Source organism: Oncorhynchus clarkii, chromosome 1 (assembly GCF_045791955.1).
Source record: "Oncorhynchus clarkii lewisi isolate Uvic-CL-2024 chromosome 1, UVic_Ocla_1.0, whole genome shotgun sequence".
NCBI lineage: Eukaryota > Metazoa > Chordata > Actinopteri > Salmoniformes > Salmonidae > Oncorhynchus > Oncorhynchus clarkii.
In genome coordinates, this window is record NC_092147.1 from 26,186,370 (window position 1) to 26,202,190 (window position 15,821).

Below are 15,821 nucleotides of genomic sequence, written 5' to 3' on the forward strand. Positions count from 1 at the left end.
AAATTAATTTATATAGCCCTTCGTACATCAGCTGATATCTCAAAGTGCTGTACAGAAACCCAGCCTAAATCATTCTCTCTACTATTATTCTGACATTTCATATTCTTAAAATAAATTGGTGATCCTAACTGACCTAAAACATGGAATTTTTACTGGGATTGAATGTCAGGAATTGTGAAAAACTGAGTTTAAATGTATTTGGCTAAGGTGTACGTAAACTTCCGACTTCAACTGTATATACCTACCTACCTGTACTCAAACTGGTGGCTGGTGTTAATGTGTCAGAGAGAGAGAGAGAGAGAGAGAGAGAGAGAGAGAGAGAGAGAGAGAGAGAGAGAGAGAGAGAGAGAGAGAGAGAGAGAGAGAGAGAGAGAGAGAGAGAGAGAGAGAGAGAGAGAGAGAAAAAAACACAAGACACCTGCCAGTCTAGAAAAGCAACCCAGGTGGTAACAACGGCTGCATTCCCCAGATCTGTATATTTGCTCTGGAAGGGTTCTATTCTCTGACTAGGGACAAAAGGAAAGTTTGTTTGTTATTGTTGACCATTATTGTGTGGATTTGAAGGAGTGATGTCAGACTTTCCAGATAATGTGGCCACTGAGACCAGCTCAACCCAGTCCCAACAGGGAGGGTCCAGCTTTCAGCTTGCCAGTATTTCCATGGACCTGGGCTTGATCAAGAGCATTCCTGGAATCCTGATGTTGGCTGAGATAGTGAGTGACAAATACCAGTTTCACCTTTGTATTTACTTTATCCATCATCAAATCAAGTTTATCGGTCACGTACACAGATTTGCAGTTGTTATCGCAGGTGCAGCTTGTGTTTCTAGTTCCAACAGTGCAGTAAACCTAGCAATAAATGTTTTTGTCTCCTGTACCCAGTTCATTTTTCCTTCTTTCTCTGTCCTACTCCTCATCTTCTAGGCCAATCTATATCTATGTATCTTTTCAGAATCCCTGTTTTCCTCTATCTTATTGTTTTGTATGGGCTTGAGTTATACCTAGTGGTTGCTAAGAGTTGTAGTAATGGACACACACTGGGACATTAATCAGGTGACAGCTTGTTTTATTTTAACATAACATAAATTAAGAATTGTTTTATGCAAAACGTCCTGTGTCTTGAATATGTTTTATGTTTACATATTTACATAATGTATTGATAATTAACAGTACATTCAGAGAGTCATATATAAAGCACATATTTCAATATGATACCACTCCCTTTGAACCTGTAGTACATGTGACTGACCCGGCTAGGTGGGTCACTGCACTAGGCTTTATATCACACCCTTGATAGCCATTTCAATAATTACATGAGAAAGAAATATCAGGACTCACACTGTTCCACTTGAGTATAGTGGTACATACTTGTTAAATGTGTGTGTCAACAGCCATTACCCATGATTATAGACATCTCATAACACAAGACATCACATTCCTACTATAATTGAGCATTAACAATAACATTAATATGAATTGCTGGACCCTGTGATGGTATTGTTCAATCATGTCAACTCAGCCAGATATTTTGAACCCTGATGAGTTTGTGAGCCCATATCTTGGATCTTCTATATTCATTATAGGTTTACTGCAGTTGATTGTTAACAGTTCACGGATATACGCCCACACACCCTACACAAAACCAGGCAGGCACACTCAAACACACACACCTTAAATTGACACAACTTAAACAAACCTGCCTTAGGCCTCAGATTTACTCCTAATAAAGCCTTTCACAGTACCAGTCTGTCCTGAGCGAAGAGAAATTAATCGAGGGACTACCTGAAAAGGGGTTAGTTTGAAAAACATTTGTTTAGGAAGTGATCATGCTAAATTAAGTCATATACTGTATAAAAGTAGAAATTCTCCTGACTGTAGGCCTATACTTTGGCAATATTACGTCCTCGTGTACACTGTAGACAAACGTAGGCCTACATGACTGTACACTGTAGTCCTTTCCAGCTGTCAATGACCAAAAGCGACCTATTTTGACTCATGGGTGGAATGTTATTAATATTTCTCATAATTTCATAATTAAGATTTCTTTAATAAGCTGATGAAAACCTGGTGTTTCAATGTCAAACAGTTTTGTTATATTTCAGTCTTCTGTGATGTGTAGAAAGTGTAATATTGGGATGCAAACTCAAAATGGAATACATTTCAACTCTATATCCGACATGGTACAGGTGTCTTCTTCTCATAACCATACTTCTGTTTTGAAGTAGATTTGTTTAAGCCTACTGGGGCGGCAGGGTAGCCTAGTGGTTAGAGTGTTGGACTAGTAACCAGTAGGTTGCAAGTTCAAACCCCTGAGCTGACAAGGTACAAATCTGTCTTTCTGCCCCTGAACGGGCAGTTAACCCACTGTTCCTAGGCCGTCATTGAAAATAAGAATTTATTCTTAACTGACTTGCCTAGTTAAAAAAAGACTACTAAGAATCACTGTTTGGCCCTCACTAATTTAGCCCACTGCAGTAAAAGGTTAAAGCTTGTGTAACACTTTAATATTTGCTATTTGTGTGCTTACACCTCTGAAACTCAATAGTGAGAGAAGAAAAAGTAATTGACAATTTGAGATATATCAATGTTTTGTAACAACATATGGCACCCGATGTTTCATTATTAATACATTCGATGTGACAAAACTTAATGGAAGTAGATTTATGCAAATATTTAAAAAACAGAACAACTATTAAAACTCAATTCATTTGAATGTTGTCATATTGAGTGGTTAAAGTTACAGGTACAATATGAGAGGGTATAAGAATGAGGATGTTATGCTTACCATTATCAATCTTTGACACGTTTACCAGGTATGTGGGTTAACCTGCAGATCAAAACTTGATCCCTAAATACATATTTGGATTATGCTTTTCTATTGAGAAAGAGTTCTGTTTGCCCTCCTGATCTTGTCTAGGTTACTAAGTAATACTGTCAAGGTTCTGTTTGCCCTCCTGATCTTGTCTAGGTTACTAAGTAATACTGTCAAGGTTCTGTTTGCCCTCCTGATCTTGTCTAGGTTACTAAGTAATACTGTCAAGGTTCTGTTTGCCCTCCTGATCTTGTCTAGGTTACTAAGTAATACTGGCAAGGTTCTGTTTGCCCTCCTGATCTTGTCTAGGTTACTAAGTAATACTGGCAAGGTTCTGTTTGCCCTCCTGATCTTGTCTAGGTTACTAAGTAATACTGTCAAGGTTCTGTTTGCCCTCCTGATCTTGTCTAGGTTACTAAGTAATACTGGCAAGGTTCTGTTTGCCCTCCTGATCTTGTCTAGGTTACTAAGTAATACTGTCAAGGTTCTGTTTGCCCTCCTGATCTTGTCTAGGTTACTAAGTAATACTGTCAAGGTTCTGTTTGCCCTCCTGATCTTGTCTAGGTTACTAAGTAATACTGTCAAGGTCATTTGGCAGAACTATTATATTCCTGTCTGTGCTGCTGATTAATGCTCAGTGGGTAGTGTAGATTACTCCCAGGTATTCTACACTGACTTGATCTGGCGTGAAGACTTGGATCAGAGACTCAATAGAAGGTTCACCTGTTCAAATGTCAGCTAAATGTTTCTGAACATGTCTCTTGTTCTGTCTCACTCTCCTCAGGGTCTTGGCCTGCTGCAATGGGCTCTAATTGCCAGTGCCTCCTCCCTTATTCCTGCCTATGGCTGGGTGATGTTTGTAGCCGTTACACTGTGGCTGCTCACCATTATCCTCTTCTTCATGCTCTTCTTTGGCGCCTATCACAAACTCAGCTCTGTGCCCTGGCCAATGTTGGTGAGTGTCCTAATCCACTAACCTCTGGTGTGATTGCTGACCTGACCTCAGGCTTATGTCGAAGTGGGTTGTTCTATGAAAATTGTGGCTGTTTTAACAGCTTGATGTATTTTGGTATTTTTACTACATTAAATAAAATAAAAATGCTTGTGTTGCTTTTTTGTCACTAGCGTTACCTATATTTTAATGGCGATTCAGGCTTTACAGAATGTAATTTGACTATTTAATTTGCATATATAATCAAAGACATAAAGCGTTAATAATAATATTAAGAAATGTTTTTGATTAGAAATAATTGACATTAAAGAAAACACTTTTTTCTATAATAACACCAGTGACGGTAACACCAGTGACCATAACATCAGTGACTGCAACACCAGTGACGGCAACACCAGTGACAAATCTGTGTATATAATGGCGCTGAAGTAGATGGCTGCCGTTTTACGATCCCGTAATCAATTCCAAATCAAATCAAATCAAAGTTTATTTGTCACGTGCGCTGAATACAACAAGTGTAGACCGTACAGTGAAATGCTTACTTACAGGCTCTAACCAACAGTGCAAAAAAAGGTATTAGGTCAACAATAGATAGGTAAAGAAATAAAACAACAGTAAAAAGACAGGCTATATACAGTAGCGAGGCTATAAAAGTAGCGAGGCTATATACAGACACCGGTTAGTCAGGCTGATTGAGGTAGTATGTACATGTAGATATGGTTAAAGTGACTATGCATATATGATGAACAGAGAGTAGCAGTAGTGTAAAAGAGGGGTTGGCAGGTGATAGGTGGGACACAATGCAGATAGCCCGGTTAGCCACTGTGCGAGGGCACTGGTTGGTCGGCCCAATTGAGGTAGTGGTGGCTGGGGTCTTTGACCATTTTTAGGGCCTTCCTCTGACACCGCCTGGTGTAGAGGTCCTGGATGGCAGGCAGCTTAGCTCCAGTGATGTACTGGGCCGTACGCACTACCCTCTGTTGCCGTACCAGGCAGTGATGCAACCAGTGCTCTCGATGTGGTAGCTGTTGAACCTTTTGAGGATCTCAGGACCCATGTTATAGCAATAGAAATTGTGCTATTGTGTATATATTTTTCGTGTTATTTGTAACTTATTTTGTATATAAGGTTTCTGCCACCGTGTCTTATGACCGAAAAGAGCTTCATGATATCAGGGCAGTAATTATTCACCCCGTACTGGAGGAATTCTTCTTCTTCATGGAGTCAGACTGGAAGGATTTCCTTTGGACGCCTGACAGGGCCCTCATCCCCATCATTCGCAGGAGGAAAAGATGGAGATATCGGGGATGAAAGTCCGAGTGCCTTGTCACCGAGAGGGTAATTTACCTTTACCATCGGTTCTATTAGCCAACGTACAATCAATCGATAATAAAATAGACAAACTACGAGCACGTATATCCTACTGACGGGACATTAAAATATGTCATATCTTATGATTCACAGAGTCGTGGCTGAACGACGACATGATTAACATACAGCTGGCAGGTTTTAAGCTTTTTCGGCAGGATAGAACAGCGACCTCTGGTAAGACAAGGGGCGGCGGCCTACGTATATTTGTAAACAACATCTGGTGTTGTTCTCTAGGTTTTGCTCGTCTGAGGTAGAGTATCTCATGATAAGCTGTAGACCACACTATTTACATCTATATTTTTCGTAGCTGTCTATATACCACCACAGACTGATGCTGGCACCAAGACCACACTCAATGAGCTGTATACAGCCATAAGCAAATAGGAAAATGCTCATCCAGAGGGGGCACTCCTAGTGGCCGGGGACTTTAATGCAGGGAAACTCAAATCCGTTTTACCTCATTTCTAACAGTGTGCAACTAGAGGGAAAAAACTCTAGACCAACTTTACTCCACACACAGAGACGTATACAAAGCGCTCCCTCGTTCTCAATTTGGAAAATCTGACCATAACTATATCCTCCTAATTCCTGCTTACAAACAAAAACTAAAGCAGGAAGCACCAGTTACTCGGTCAATAAGAAAGTAGTCAGATGAAGCAGATGACTGTTTTTGCTAGCACATACTGGAATATGTTCCGGGATTCTTCCGATGGCATGGAGGAGTACACCACATCAGTCACTGGCTTCATCAATGAGTGCATCGATGACGTCGTCCCCACAGTGACTGCACGTACACACCCACACCAGAAGCCATGGATTACAGGCAACATCCGCACTGAGCTAAAGGGTAGAGCTGCTGCTTTCAAGGAGCAGGACTCTAACCCGGAAGCTTATAAGAAATCCCGCTATGCCCTCCGACAAACCATCAAACAGGCAAAGCGTCAATACAGGACTAAGATTGAATCGTACTACACCGGTTTCAACGCTCGTTGGATGTAGCAGGGCTTGCAAACTATTACAGACTACAAAGGGAAGCACATCTGCGAACTGACCAGTGACACGAACCTACCAGACAAGCTAAATTACTTCTATGTTCGCTTCGAGGCAAGTAACATTCACAAGGCCGCAGGGCCAGACGGATTACCAGGACGTGTACTCTGGCAACTGTCTTCACTGACATTTTCAACCTGTCCTTGACTGAGTCTGTAATACCAACATGTTTCAAGCAGACCACCATAATCCCTGTGCCCAAGAACACTAAGGCAACCTGCCTAAATGACTACCGACCCGTAGCACTCACGTCTGTGGCCATGAAGTGCTTTGAAAGGCTGGTCATGGCTCACATCAACACCATTATCCCAGAAACCCTAGACCCACTCCAATTTGCATACCGCCTCAACAGATCCACAGATGATGCAATCTCTATTGCACTCAACACTTCCCTTTCCCACCTGGACAAAAGGAACACCTATGTGAGAATGCTGTTCATTGACTACAGCTCAGCGTTCAACACCATAGTGCTCTCAAAACTCATCACTAAGCTAAGAACCCTGGGACTAAACACCTCCCTCTGCAACTGGATCCTGGACTTCCTGATGTGCCGCCCCCAGGTGGTAAGGGTAGGTAACAACACATCCACCACGCTTATCCTAAACACGGGGGCCTGTCTGTGGTGAGTGCTCAGTCCCCTCCTGTACTCCCTGTTCACTCATGACTGCATGGCCAGGCACGACTCCAACACTATCATCAAGTTTGCCGATGACACAACAGGGGTAGGCCTGATCACCGGGAGGAGGTCAGCGACCTGGCAGTGTGGTGCCAGGACAACAACCTCTCCCTCAATGTGATCAAGACAAAGGAGATGATTGTGCCCCCATTCTCATCGACAGGGCTGTAGTGGAACAGGTTGAGAGCTTGAAGTTCCTTGGTGTCCACATCATCAAAAAACTATCATGGTCCAAACACACTAAGACAGTCGTGAAGAGGGCACGACAAAGCCCATTCCCCATCAGGAGACTGAAAATATTTGGCATGGGTCCTCAGATTCTCAAACGGTTCTACAGCTGCATCATCGAGAGCAACCTGACTGGTTGCATCACTGCCTGGTATGGTAACTGCTCGGCCTCCGACCGCAAGGCACTACAGAGGGTAGTGCGTACAGCTCAGTACATCACTGGGGCCAAGCTTCCTGCCATCCAGGACCTCTATACCAGGTGGTGTCAGAGTAAGGCCCTAAAAATTGTCAAAGACTCCAGCCACCCTAGACATAGACTCTTCTCTCTGCTACCGCACGGCAAGCGGTACCGGAGCGCCAAGTGTTGGTACCAAAAGGCTTCTTAACAGCTTCTACCCCTAAGCCATAAGATTCCTTCCACTTGTTTTCATTTGTTTTCTTAAAACTTCTTAAAGCATTGTTGGTTAGGGCTTCTGAGTAAGCATTTCACTCTAAGGTCTACACACCTATTGTATTCGGCACATAAACATTTGATTGGATTTGAAATATATTTGATTTGATTAGATTTTTGCAATATAACTGTCTGACATATGTTTCATTAACAATAAAACACTTCAATTAAAACTTAAACAAATATCTGACTTTTTAAATTGTTTTTCCTGGTGGTTAAGGCGGGGGACAGGAAAGTCACCATTGTCGTAGAATGACCCGTGTAGTCTCTGCTATGCTGCATTTTTGCTATACATTTATTTCAAAGTTATTTTGTAATAGTTATTCAATGTAAAGTAACTTTGAAATAAAATGTAGGCTGTATTCATCAACATCTGTTTTCTATCTTGTAGGTTATGGTGTATAATGCTATGGCAACCGTTTTGTACCTCACAGCATTTCTGGCCAATGCTGCATCAGTCGCTCCTTACATTTCAACATACTTCTACGGCCATATGGCAGCTGCTGCGGTAAGTCTAGAACAGACAACTTAATATCTACAGATATACAAAGACATGCAGACACTAGACTGAAACATAGGCACATGTAGGCTAGCTTACTTGTTAATTGGTTGACCAGTTCTGATCAGTTGATGAGCGACAGAAACACATGAGAAGCCCTTGTTTAAACAAGCGCTCCCTTACATAGGGCCACATAGATTGAGACTGAGTACATTACGTTCAATACTTGCACATTTTTGTATAGTCACAAGATAACCTTCAACAGGATGTGCTGATATCTATGTTCTGGCTAGGATGAATAGAAAACACAAAAGTGTGTTTCTGGCCCTTCCACTTTCTGGCACTCCTAAATGTTTGACTAAAGAGGCAGGACTGATGCGTCATGTGCACACCTGACTGTGACAGGTTCAAAGATAAAGAGAGATGGAGCTAGAAAAAATATAAGGTAGATGTGCTTTTATGGTGTGGTCTCTCTCCATGGCAATCCTGGCCAGAGTCCATTTGCTATTTACAATGAGGCACATGACCAAGCCCGTTGATCTTCCTGGGAGGAACAAGCCAGTCACCATAACGTTGGCCCTGTTGCACAAGACCCAGGGCTATTAGAGTATATCTAACAGGGTTTGTCAACAGTAATTGCTCCTGTAAGTCGCTCTGGATAAGAGTGTCTGCTAAATTACTAACATGTTAATGTTTCACCATGCATACATATGTAGGATCTTAATTTGAGCCAGTTTGCTACAGCAGGAAAATAATCCTACTGCAACAGGAAATGTGAATTATTATTATTATTATAAGAATTGACATTTTTTTCTGGGGTTGATACATTTTTCGCAAAGAAAAACAAAATCTAAATGGATATTAAAAACTTCACAAGCCTTTTTAAACCTCAAATACACTACAGTTCTCCTACAACAAGGTGATCAAATTAAGATCCTACATCATAGCGTGTTCAAAGACTTGTATCTCCTTCCTTTCACAACCCAGGAAAACAGTAGCCAGGTGACTATAGCCAATAAAGATTCTCCTCCTATTTTCACACACATCACAGTTTGATGTAGGTCAGGGGTCAGTATTTATGTGTATGTAGATCAAATATTTTATTTTTGCTTTGGGGAGAATGTAGCTACAATATACAGTACCAGTCAATAGTTTGGACACATCTACTCATTCAAGGGTTTTTCTTTATTTTTACTATTTTCTACATTGTAGAATAATAGTGAAGACATCAAAACTATGAAATAACACATATGGAATCATGTAGTAATGAAAAAAGTGTTAAATGTTTTATTTAAGATTCTTCAAAGTAGCCACCCTTTGCCTTGATGACAGCTTTGCGCACACTGCATTCTTTCAACCAGCTTCATGGGGTGGTTGCCTGCAATGCGTTTCAATTAACAGGTGTGGCTTGTTAAAAGTTAATTTGTGTAATTTCTTTCCTTCTTAATGCGTTTGAGCCAATCAATTGTTTTGAGACTAGGTAGGGGTGGTATACAGAAGATAGCCCTATTTGGTAAAAGACTACAAATTATGGCAAGAACAGCTCAAATAAGCAAAGAGAAACGACAGTCCATCTTTACTTTAAGACATGCAGGTCAGTCAATCCGGAAAATGTCAAGAACTTTGAAAGTTTCTTCAAGTGCAGTCACAAAAACCATCAAGCACAATGATGAAACTGGCTCTCATGAGGACCGCCACAGGAAAGAAAGACCCAGAGTTACTTCTGCTGTAGAGGATAAGTTCATTAGAGTTACCAGCCTCAGAAATTTCAGCCCAAATAAATGCTTCACATAGTTCAAGTAACAGACACATTTCAACATCAACTGTTCAGAGGAGACTGCGTGAATCAGGTCTTCGTGGTCAAATTGCTGCAAAGAAACCACTACTAAAGGACACCAACAATAAGAAAAGACTTGCTTGGGCCAAGAAACACGAGCAATGGACATTAGACCAGTGGAAATTTGTCCTTTGGTCTAATGAGTCCAAATTTTAGATTTTTTGTTCCAACCGACGTGTCTTTGTGAGACAGAGTAGGTGAACGGATGTCCTCCGCATGATTGGTTCCCACCATGAAGCATGGAAGAGGAGGTGTGGGGGTGCTTGGTGTGGGGGTGCTTGGTGTGGGGGTGCTTTGCGGGTGACATTGTCAGTGATTTATTTAGAATTTAAAGCACACTTAACAGGCATGGCTACCACAGCATTCTGCAGCGATACGCACTCCTATCTGGTTCGCACTTCGTGGGACTATCATTTGGTTTTCAACAGGACAATGACCCAACACACCTCCAGGCTGTGTCAGGGCTATTTGACCAAGAAGGAGAGTGATGGAGTGCTGCATCACATGACCTTGCCTCCACAATCACCCGGCCTCAACCCAATTGAGATGGTTTGGGATTAATTGGACCACAGAGTGAAGAAAAAGCAGCCAACAAGTGCTCAGCATATGTGGAAACTCCTTTAAGACTGTTAGAAAAGGATTCCAGGTCAAGCTGGTTGAGAGAATGTCAAGAGTGTGCGAAGCTGTCATCAAGGCAAAGGGTGGCTACTTTGAAGAATCTCAGATATAAAATATATTTGGATTTGTATGTGAATCAATCCATATGTGTTATTTGTTCTGATGTTTTCACTATTATTCTACAATGTAGAAAAAATAAAGAAAAACCCTTGAATGAGTAGGTGTGTCCAAACTTTTGACTGGTACTGTATGTTTGTGTCATTTTTGTTGCAAGGCATATGGCATGACAACAAATGATGACAGAGGAGTTGGCTACAGCCCAAAGAGATCTGGCACCTAGTACTGGCAGCCTGCCTGCATATCATCAACATTGCTAGTCAAAGATTCAACAATCTCAATTAACTGACATTCGAGGAAGAATAATTAACGCAGGCATGTACTGTATCTTATGATAATAACATTCTTCTCTCATCTGATTGTCTCTTACTATGTGTTTGTCTCTTGTTCAGTTTTTTGGCATTGTGGTGACTTTGTTATATGGAGCCAGCACCTTATTTTCCTATTTGGCATGGAAGGGGGATGGAGGTAATGCAGCCAGCCACTCTGGTCCTGCATAGGACTACTCTACTATCTGACCTGATAAACCCTCTCCATACAGAGAGACTTGGACAGTGTGAACCGAACAGTGTGACAAGTAGAGGAGATTCCAAACCTGTTCATCAAAGGACGAGTGTTTTTATATACGGTATACTTTTTTAAAAAAGAAGCAGGACATCAATAGCCTTTTTTTAATGTCAAAATGGTGACTGGAGTGAAGACTGGATGCATTTTTCAGACCCTTTCAAAGTGTGTTGCTATGGTAACCCTACCACTGCACATCCATCAGTACACTCACTCATCATGACTCACTCACATACATGCTCCCATACATAACATAACCACTATGATCACATACTGTAGGAAAGTGTAATGAATGATACATCTATTTATACTGTAATAAAGGAGGTAGGTAGCCTAGCGGTTAAGTGTGTTGGGCCAGTAACCGAAAGTTCGCTGTTTCGAATCCCTGATCCAACTAGGTGAAAAATCAGCTGACGTGGGGGTGGTGATATGCAAAAAACACATTTCTAATTCACATGTGTATAATACACATTTGTGTATGTGTGAAATAGGACAAATGTAAGCACCCACCTAATTATTATAATACTTGTAGATACACAGGAATCCCAATGGGTTACACGGTCTGTGTGCAACACACGTTCAGAAACATATTTTTATATATTATTTTTTCACCATTGTGAAGACCAAGAGAATCATGTTAATTGTTTATCCATATCAGTACACCTTTTCAAATAAAGTAGATTGTGATTTTACAAAATTATTTCATGTCTTTATTTGAAACACTTATTTACAGGCAATGGGACACAAGACTATGTACAAACCAGTGAAATAAATACATTTAATTAAAACACTTAAAATATTATTCTCAGTAAAGACTGCTACATACAGTGGGGAGAACAAGTATTTGATACACTGACAATTTTGAAGGTTTTCCTACTTACAAAGCATGTAGAGTTCTGTCATTTTTATCATAGGTACACTTCAACTGTGAGAGACAGAATCTAAAACAAAAATCCAGAAAATCACATTCTATGATTTTTAAGTAATTCATTTGCATTTTATTGCATGACATAAGTATTTGATCACCTAACAACCAGTAAGAATTCCGGCTCTCACAGACCTGTTAGTTTTTCTTTAAGAAGCCCTCCTGTTCTCCACTCATTACCTGTATTAACTGCACCTGTTTGAACTCATTACCTGTATAAAAGACACCTGTCCACACACTCAATCAAACAGACTCCAACCTCTCCACAATGGCCAAGACCAGAGAGCTGTGTAAGGACATCAGGGATAAAATTATAGACCTGAACAAGGCTGGGATGGGCTACAGAACAATAGGCAAGCAGCTTGGTGAGAAGGCAACAACTGTTGGCGCAATTAATAGAAAATAGAAGAAGTTCAAGATGACGGTCAATCACCCTCGGTCTGTGGCTCCATGCAAGATCTCACCTAGTGGGGCATCAATGATCATGAGGAAGGTGAGGGATCAGCCCAGAACTACACGGCAGGACCTGGTCAATGACATGAAGAGAGCTGGGACCACAGTCTCAAAGAAAACCATTAACACACTACGCCGTCATGGATTAAAATCCTGCAGCGCACGCAAGGTCCCCCTGCTCAAGCCAGCGCATGTCCAGGCCCGTCTGAAGTTTGCCAATGACCATCTGGATGATCCAGAGGAGGAATGGGAGATGGTCATGTGGTCTGATGAGACAAAAATATAGCTTTTTGGTCTAAACTCCACTCGCCGTGTTTGGAGGAAGAAGGATGAGTACAACCCCAAGAACACCATCCCAACCATGAAGCATGGAGGTGGAAACATCATTCTTTGGGGATGCTTTTCTGCAAAGGGGACAGGACGACTGCACCGTATTGAGGGGAGGATGGATGGGGCCATGTATCGCGAGATCTTGGCCAACAACCTCCTTCCCTCAGTAAGAGCATTGAAGATGGGTCGTGGCTGGGTCTTCCAGCATGGCAACGACCCGAAACACACAACCAGGGCAACTAAGGAGTGGCTCCGTAAGAAGCATCTCAAGGTCCTGGAGTGGCCTAGCCAGTCTCCAGACCTGAACCCAATAGAAAATATTTGGAGGGAGCTGAAAGTCCGTATTGCCCAGCGACAGCCCCGAAACCTGAAGGATCTGGAGAAGGTCTGTATGGAGGAGTGGGCCAAAATCCCTGCTGCAGAGTGTGCAAACCTGGTCAAGAACTACAGGAAATGTATGATCTCTGTAATTGCAAACAAAGGTTTCTGTACCAAATATTAAGTTCTGCTTTTCTGATGTATCAAATACTTATGTCATGCAATAAAATGCAAATTAATTACTTAAAAATCATACGTGATTTTCTGAAATGTTGTTTTAGATTCCATCTCTCACAGTTGAAGTGTACCTATGATAAAAATTAGACCTCTACATGCTTTGTAAGTAGGAAAACCTGCAAAATCGGCAGCGTATCGAATACTTGTTCTCCCCACTGTAGGACAAATGTTGTACTAATATTATTGAAATTATTTTACAGAAAGGGATCCCATTGGTTCAAATGAGAAAGAAGGATCTGAGAAAGCACCATCGACCAAACAGCCTAGGACTGAATGTACCAGGTTGCTTCTTTCAGGCTTCATATACTGTTTGTTGTGGAGGGCTATGAGTACAATAATAAAAAAAACATTTCTAAAGTGTTTTGCCATTGCTGGTGCATATAGTTCTCCTAACCACCAATGCCAAGAGCTGAGCAACTAGGCTACTGTTTAGTCTGTCTAAAATGCTTGACCTACAAACACCTTCTGGCATACGTGTTAATAATGTAACAGGCACAAAACTCAAGTCATTGAGCACAAATTTAATAAAACACGATGTACCCCACCCTGAGGACAAAGGTGTCTATCTTAACCAGAGAAAGGCTATTTGTAAAACAAAGACCAACCTGACTGATACCATTCCCATTGCAAACCTACAACAGTTCAAATACAAAAGCTGTGGGAAAGACAGATGTTCCCTGTGGTCCCCTGTGACTGGAGGGCATGGGCAAGACAATTATGTTCTGTTGTCAGCAGCACAGTGTACTATTGGTCATGTGTTTGGGGATGACTCTTCATTAGTTACTTCAGTTTTGTTGTTGTTCTGGAGGTGATGGATTTGGAGGATGTAGAGCTGAGAGACCTCACCACTAGGCCATCACTGAGGTCAAGCCCTCGGCCCTCCCTCTCCTGCAGACAGAGGAGGTATGGGTGCTGTGACACATCACACAACCACAAATAGACAGAATCCTCAACACAAATTTCTCTCAACAAATCACTAGTACATACATATCCTAAAATATACTGTCATAATATAATGTACATCCAATTCCAAACATTGAGTTTTTACTCACTGCTCTGTAATCAATGAACATTTCCTTGAAGGTCATAAAGTCTGTAAAAGTAAGCAACATGTCGAAGATGTCTCCTGACACTTCATCTTTGTGCTGCCTGAAACATAGAAAAGAGTGAAAATGTATTTTTGTGAAATGAGAAACAAAAACTTTGCACTCTGCAGTTAGATGTATTTGGTTTACATGGGGCAATGTGCCGCCTGGTGTGCCACCTACTGGCCTAATGTGTCACAGGGTGCAGTGGTTCCCAACGAGGGGTGCTAGGACCCCTGGGGGTATTCGTGAAGACTCATGAGACCATAGGCTTACTGGAAGAACAAAAGAGCTGGTGGTACTGTAACCGAAAAAGGTTACTCCTGAGTGGAAATGGTTTACATACTTGAGTAGCTGAGTAAATGTGCTCATGTTGAAACCGGGAATTCTCTCCATCAGCTGCTGCTCAAGTTGTTTCTCAAGCAGCTCAATCTGAAGAGGTAGAAGTAAATATCAGAATATGTATGACACGTTCACATAGATCGTTTTTTCAGACCTTCTACCTTACTTGACAGTTGATGATGAGGCAGGCAGATGAACAGAGTATAGTGCCTTACATATTCGTTGAAGATGGGTGTATAGGTGAGTTTGTTCTCCTCGGAGTCATCAAACTCCAGGTAGTGTTTCTCCATGAAGCTCTGTTGCATGTGCTGGAAGTCGTCCTCTGAGGAGAAAATTGAGTAGCATTAGCGAGCTATACATTTAACGTTGATACACTAAAACATGTCTAGAACACAATAAAAGTTTTTTTGTCCAATTTACCCATGATGATGTCTTCAATACTCCCAATGACAGCATCAAAGGCTGCATCTGAATCTGATGAGCTGGGGAGGGTAAATCAGTCAGCAACCAAACATATCAACATTAATCATTCTCTTCTAAATTAACGTTACTTCACTCACTCACTTCCTCATAGACATACTGACACGTATGCACACACACATACATACATACTTTGAAACAGCAAAATTCTCCTCATCCAAATCCACCATTTCAACGATGTTTTCGCCACCACCCAGCGGATCTTTCAAAAAGACAAGACATTGCATAATACATTAGATAACGATAGCATTTCAACATTTGATGCTAGCTAGCCTAGCTGAGCAATCATTTTTATATTTCTCTGGCTATTTTCGTATGATTTAAAATCAGTCAATAACTCACTTCGCTCTTTAACGTCCATTCTTAATCTATTTAGTTAGCAAACTACGTAGCTGTCTAGCTGATTGATTTTTTGTAATCGCTACCAAGGCAACAAACAAAAAAAACCTCCCTTCAGTAAATTCAGTCCGGTAAAGA

General features: G+C 41.3%; 2 protein-coding genes across 3 annotated transcripts; one reads left to right on the forward strand and one right to left on the reverse strand.

The window, feature by feature from the left end:
- Positions 1-455: 455 nt before the first annotated feature.
- On the forward strand, positions 456-11,815 carry LOC139415906 (plasmolipin). The gene is made up of 4 exons (XM_071164070.1): positions 456-713; positions 3,596-3,766; positions 7,931-8,047; positions 11,003-11,815. The coding sequence occupies exons 1-4, from the start codon at positions 570-572 to the stop codon at positions 11,108-11,110; spliced, it is 540 nt and encodes a 179-aa protein (XP_071020171.1). The 5' UTR covers positions 456-569; the 3' UTR covers positions 11,111-11,815.
- A 36-nt stretch (positions 11,816-11,851) lies between these two features.
- LOC139393754 (ADP-ribosylation factor-like protein 2-binding protein) lies at positions 11,852-15,816 on the reverse strand. 2 transcript variants are annotated; one of them, XR_011629799.1, is made up of 8 exons: positions 15,687-15,816; positions 15,477-15,546; positions 15,285-15,346; positions 15,080-15,186; positions 14,869-14,954; positions 14,490-14,586; positions 12,312-14,325; positions 11,855-12,279 (listed from the first exon to the last, which is right to left on the reverse strand). XR_011629799.1 is itself a non-coding variant. In XM_071142102.1 (7 exons), exons 1-7 carry the CDS (start codon positions 15,703-15,705, stop codon positions 14,218-14,220), a joined length of 549 nt encoding a protein of 182 aa, XP_070998203.1. In that variant the 5' UTR covers positions 15,706-15,816; the 3' UTR covers positions 11,852-14,217. The 2 variants fall into 2 exon arrangements, 1 of the variants encoding a protein (XP_070998203.1); XM_071142102.1 differs by having other exon boundaries at positions 11,852-14,325.
- Between the last annotated feature and the right edge of the window lie 5 nt (positions 15,817-15,821).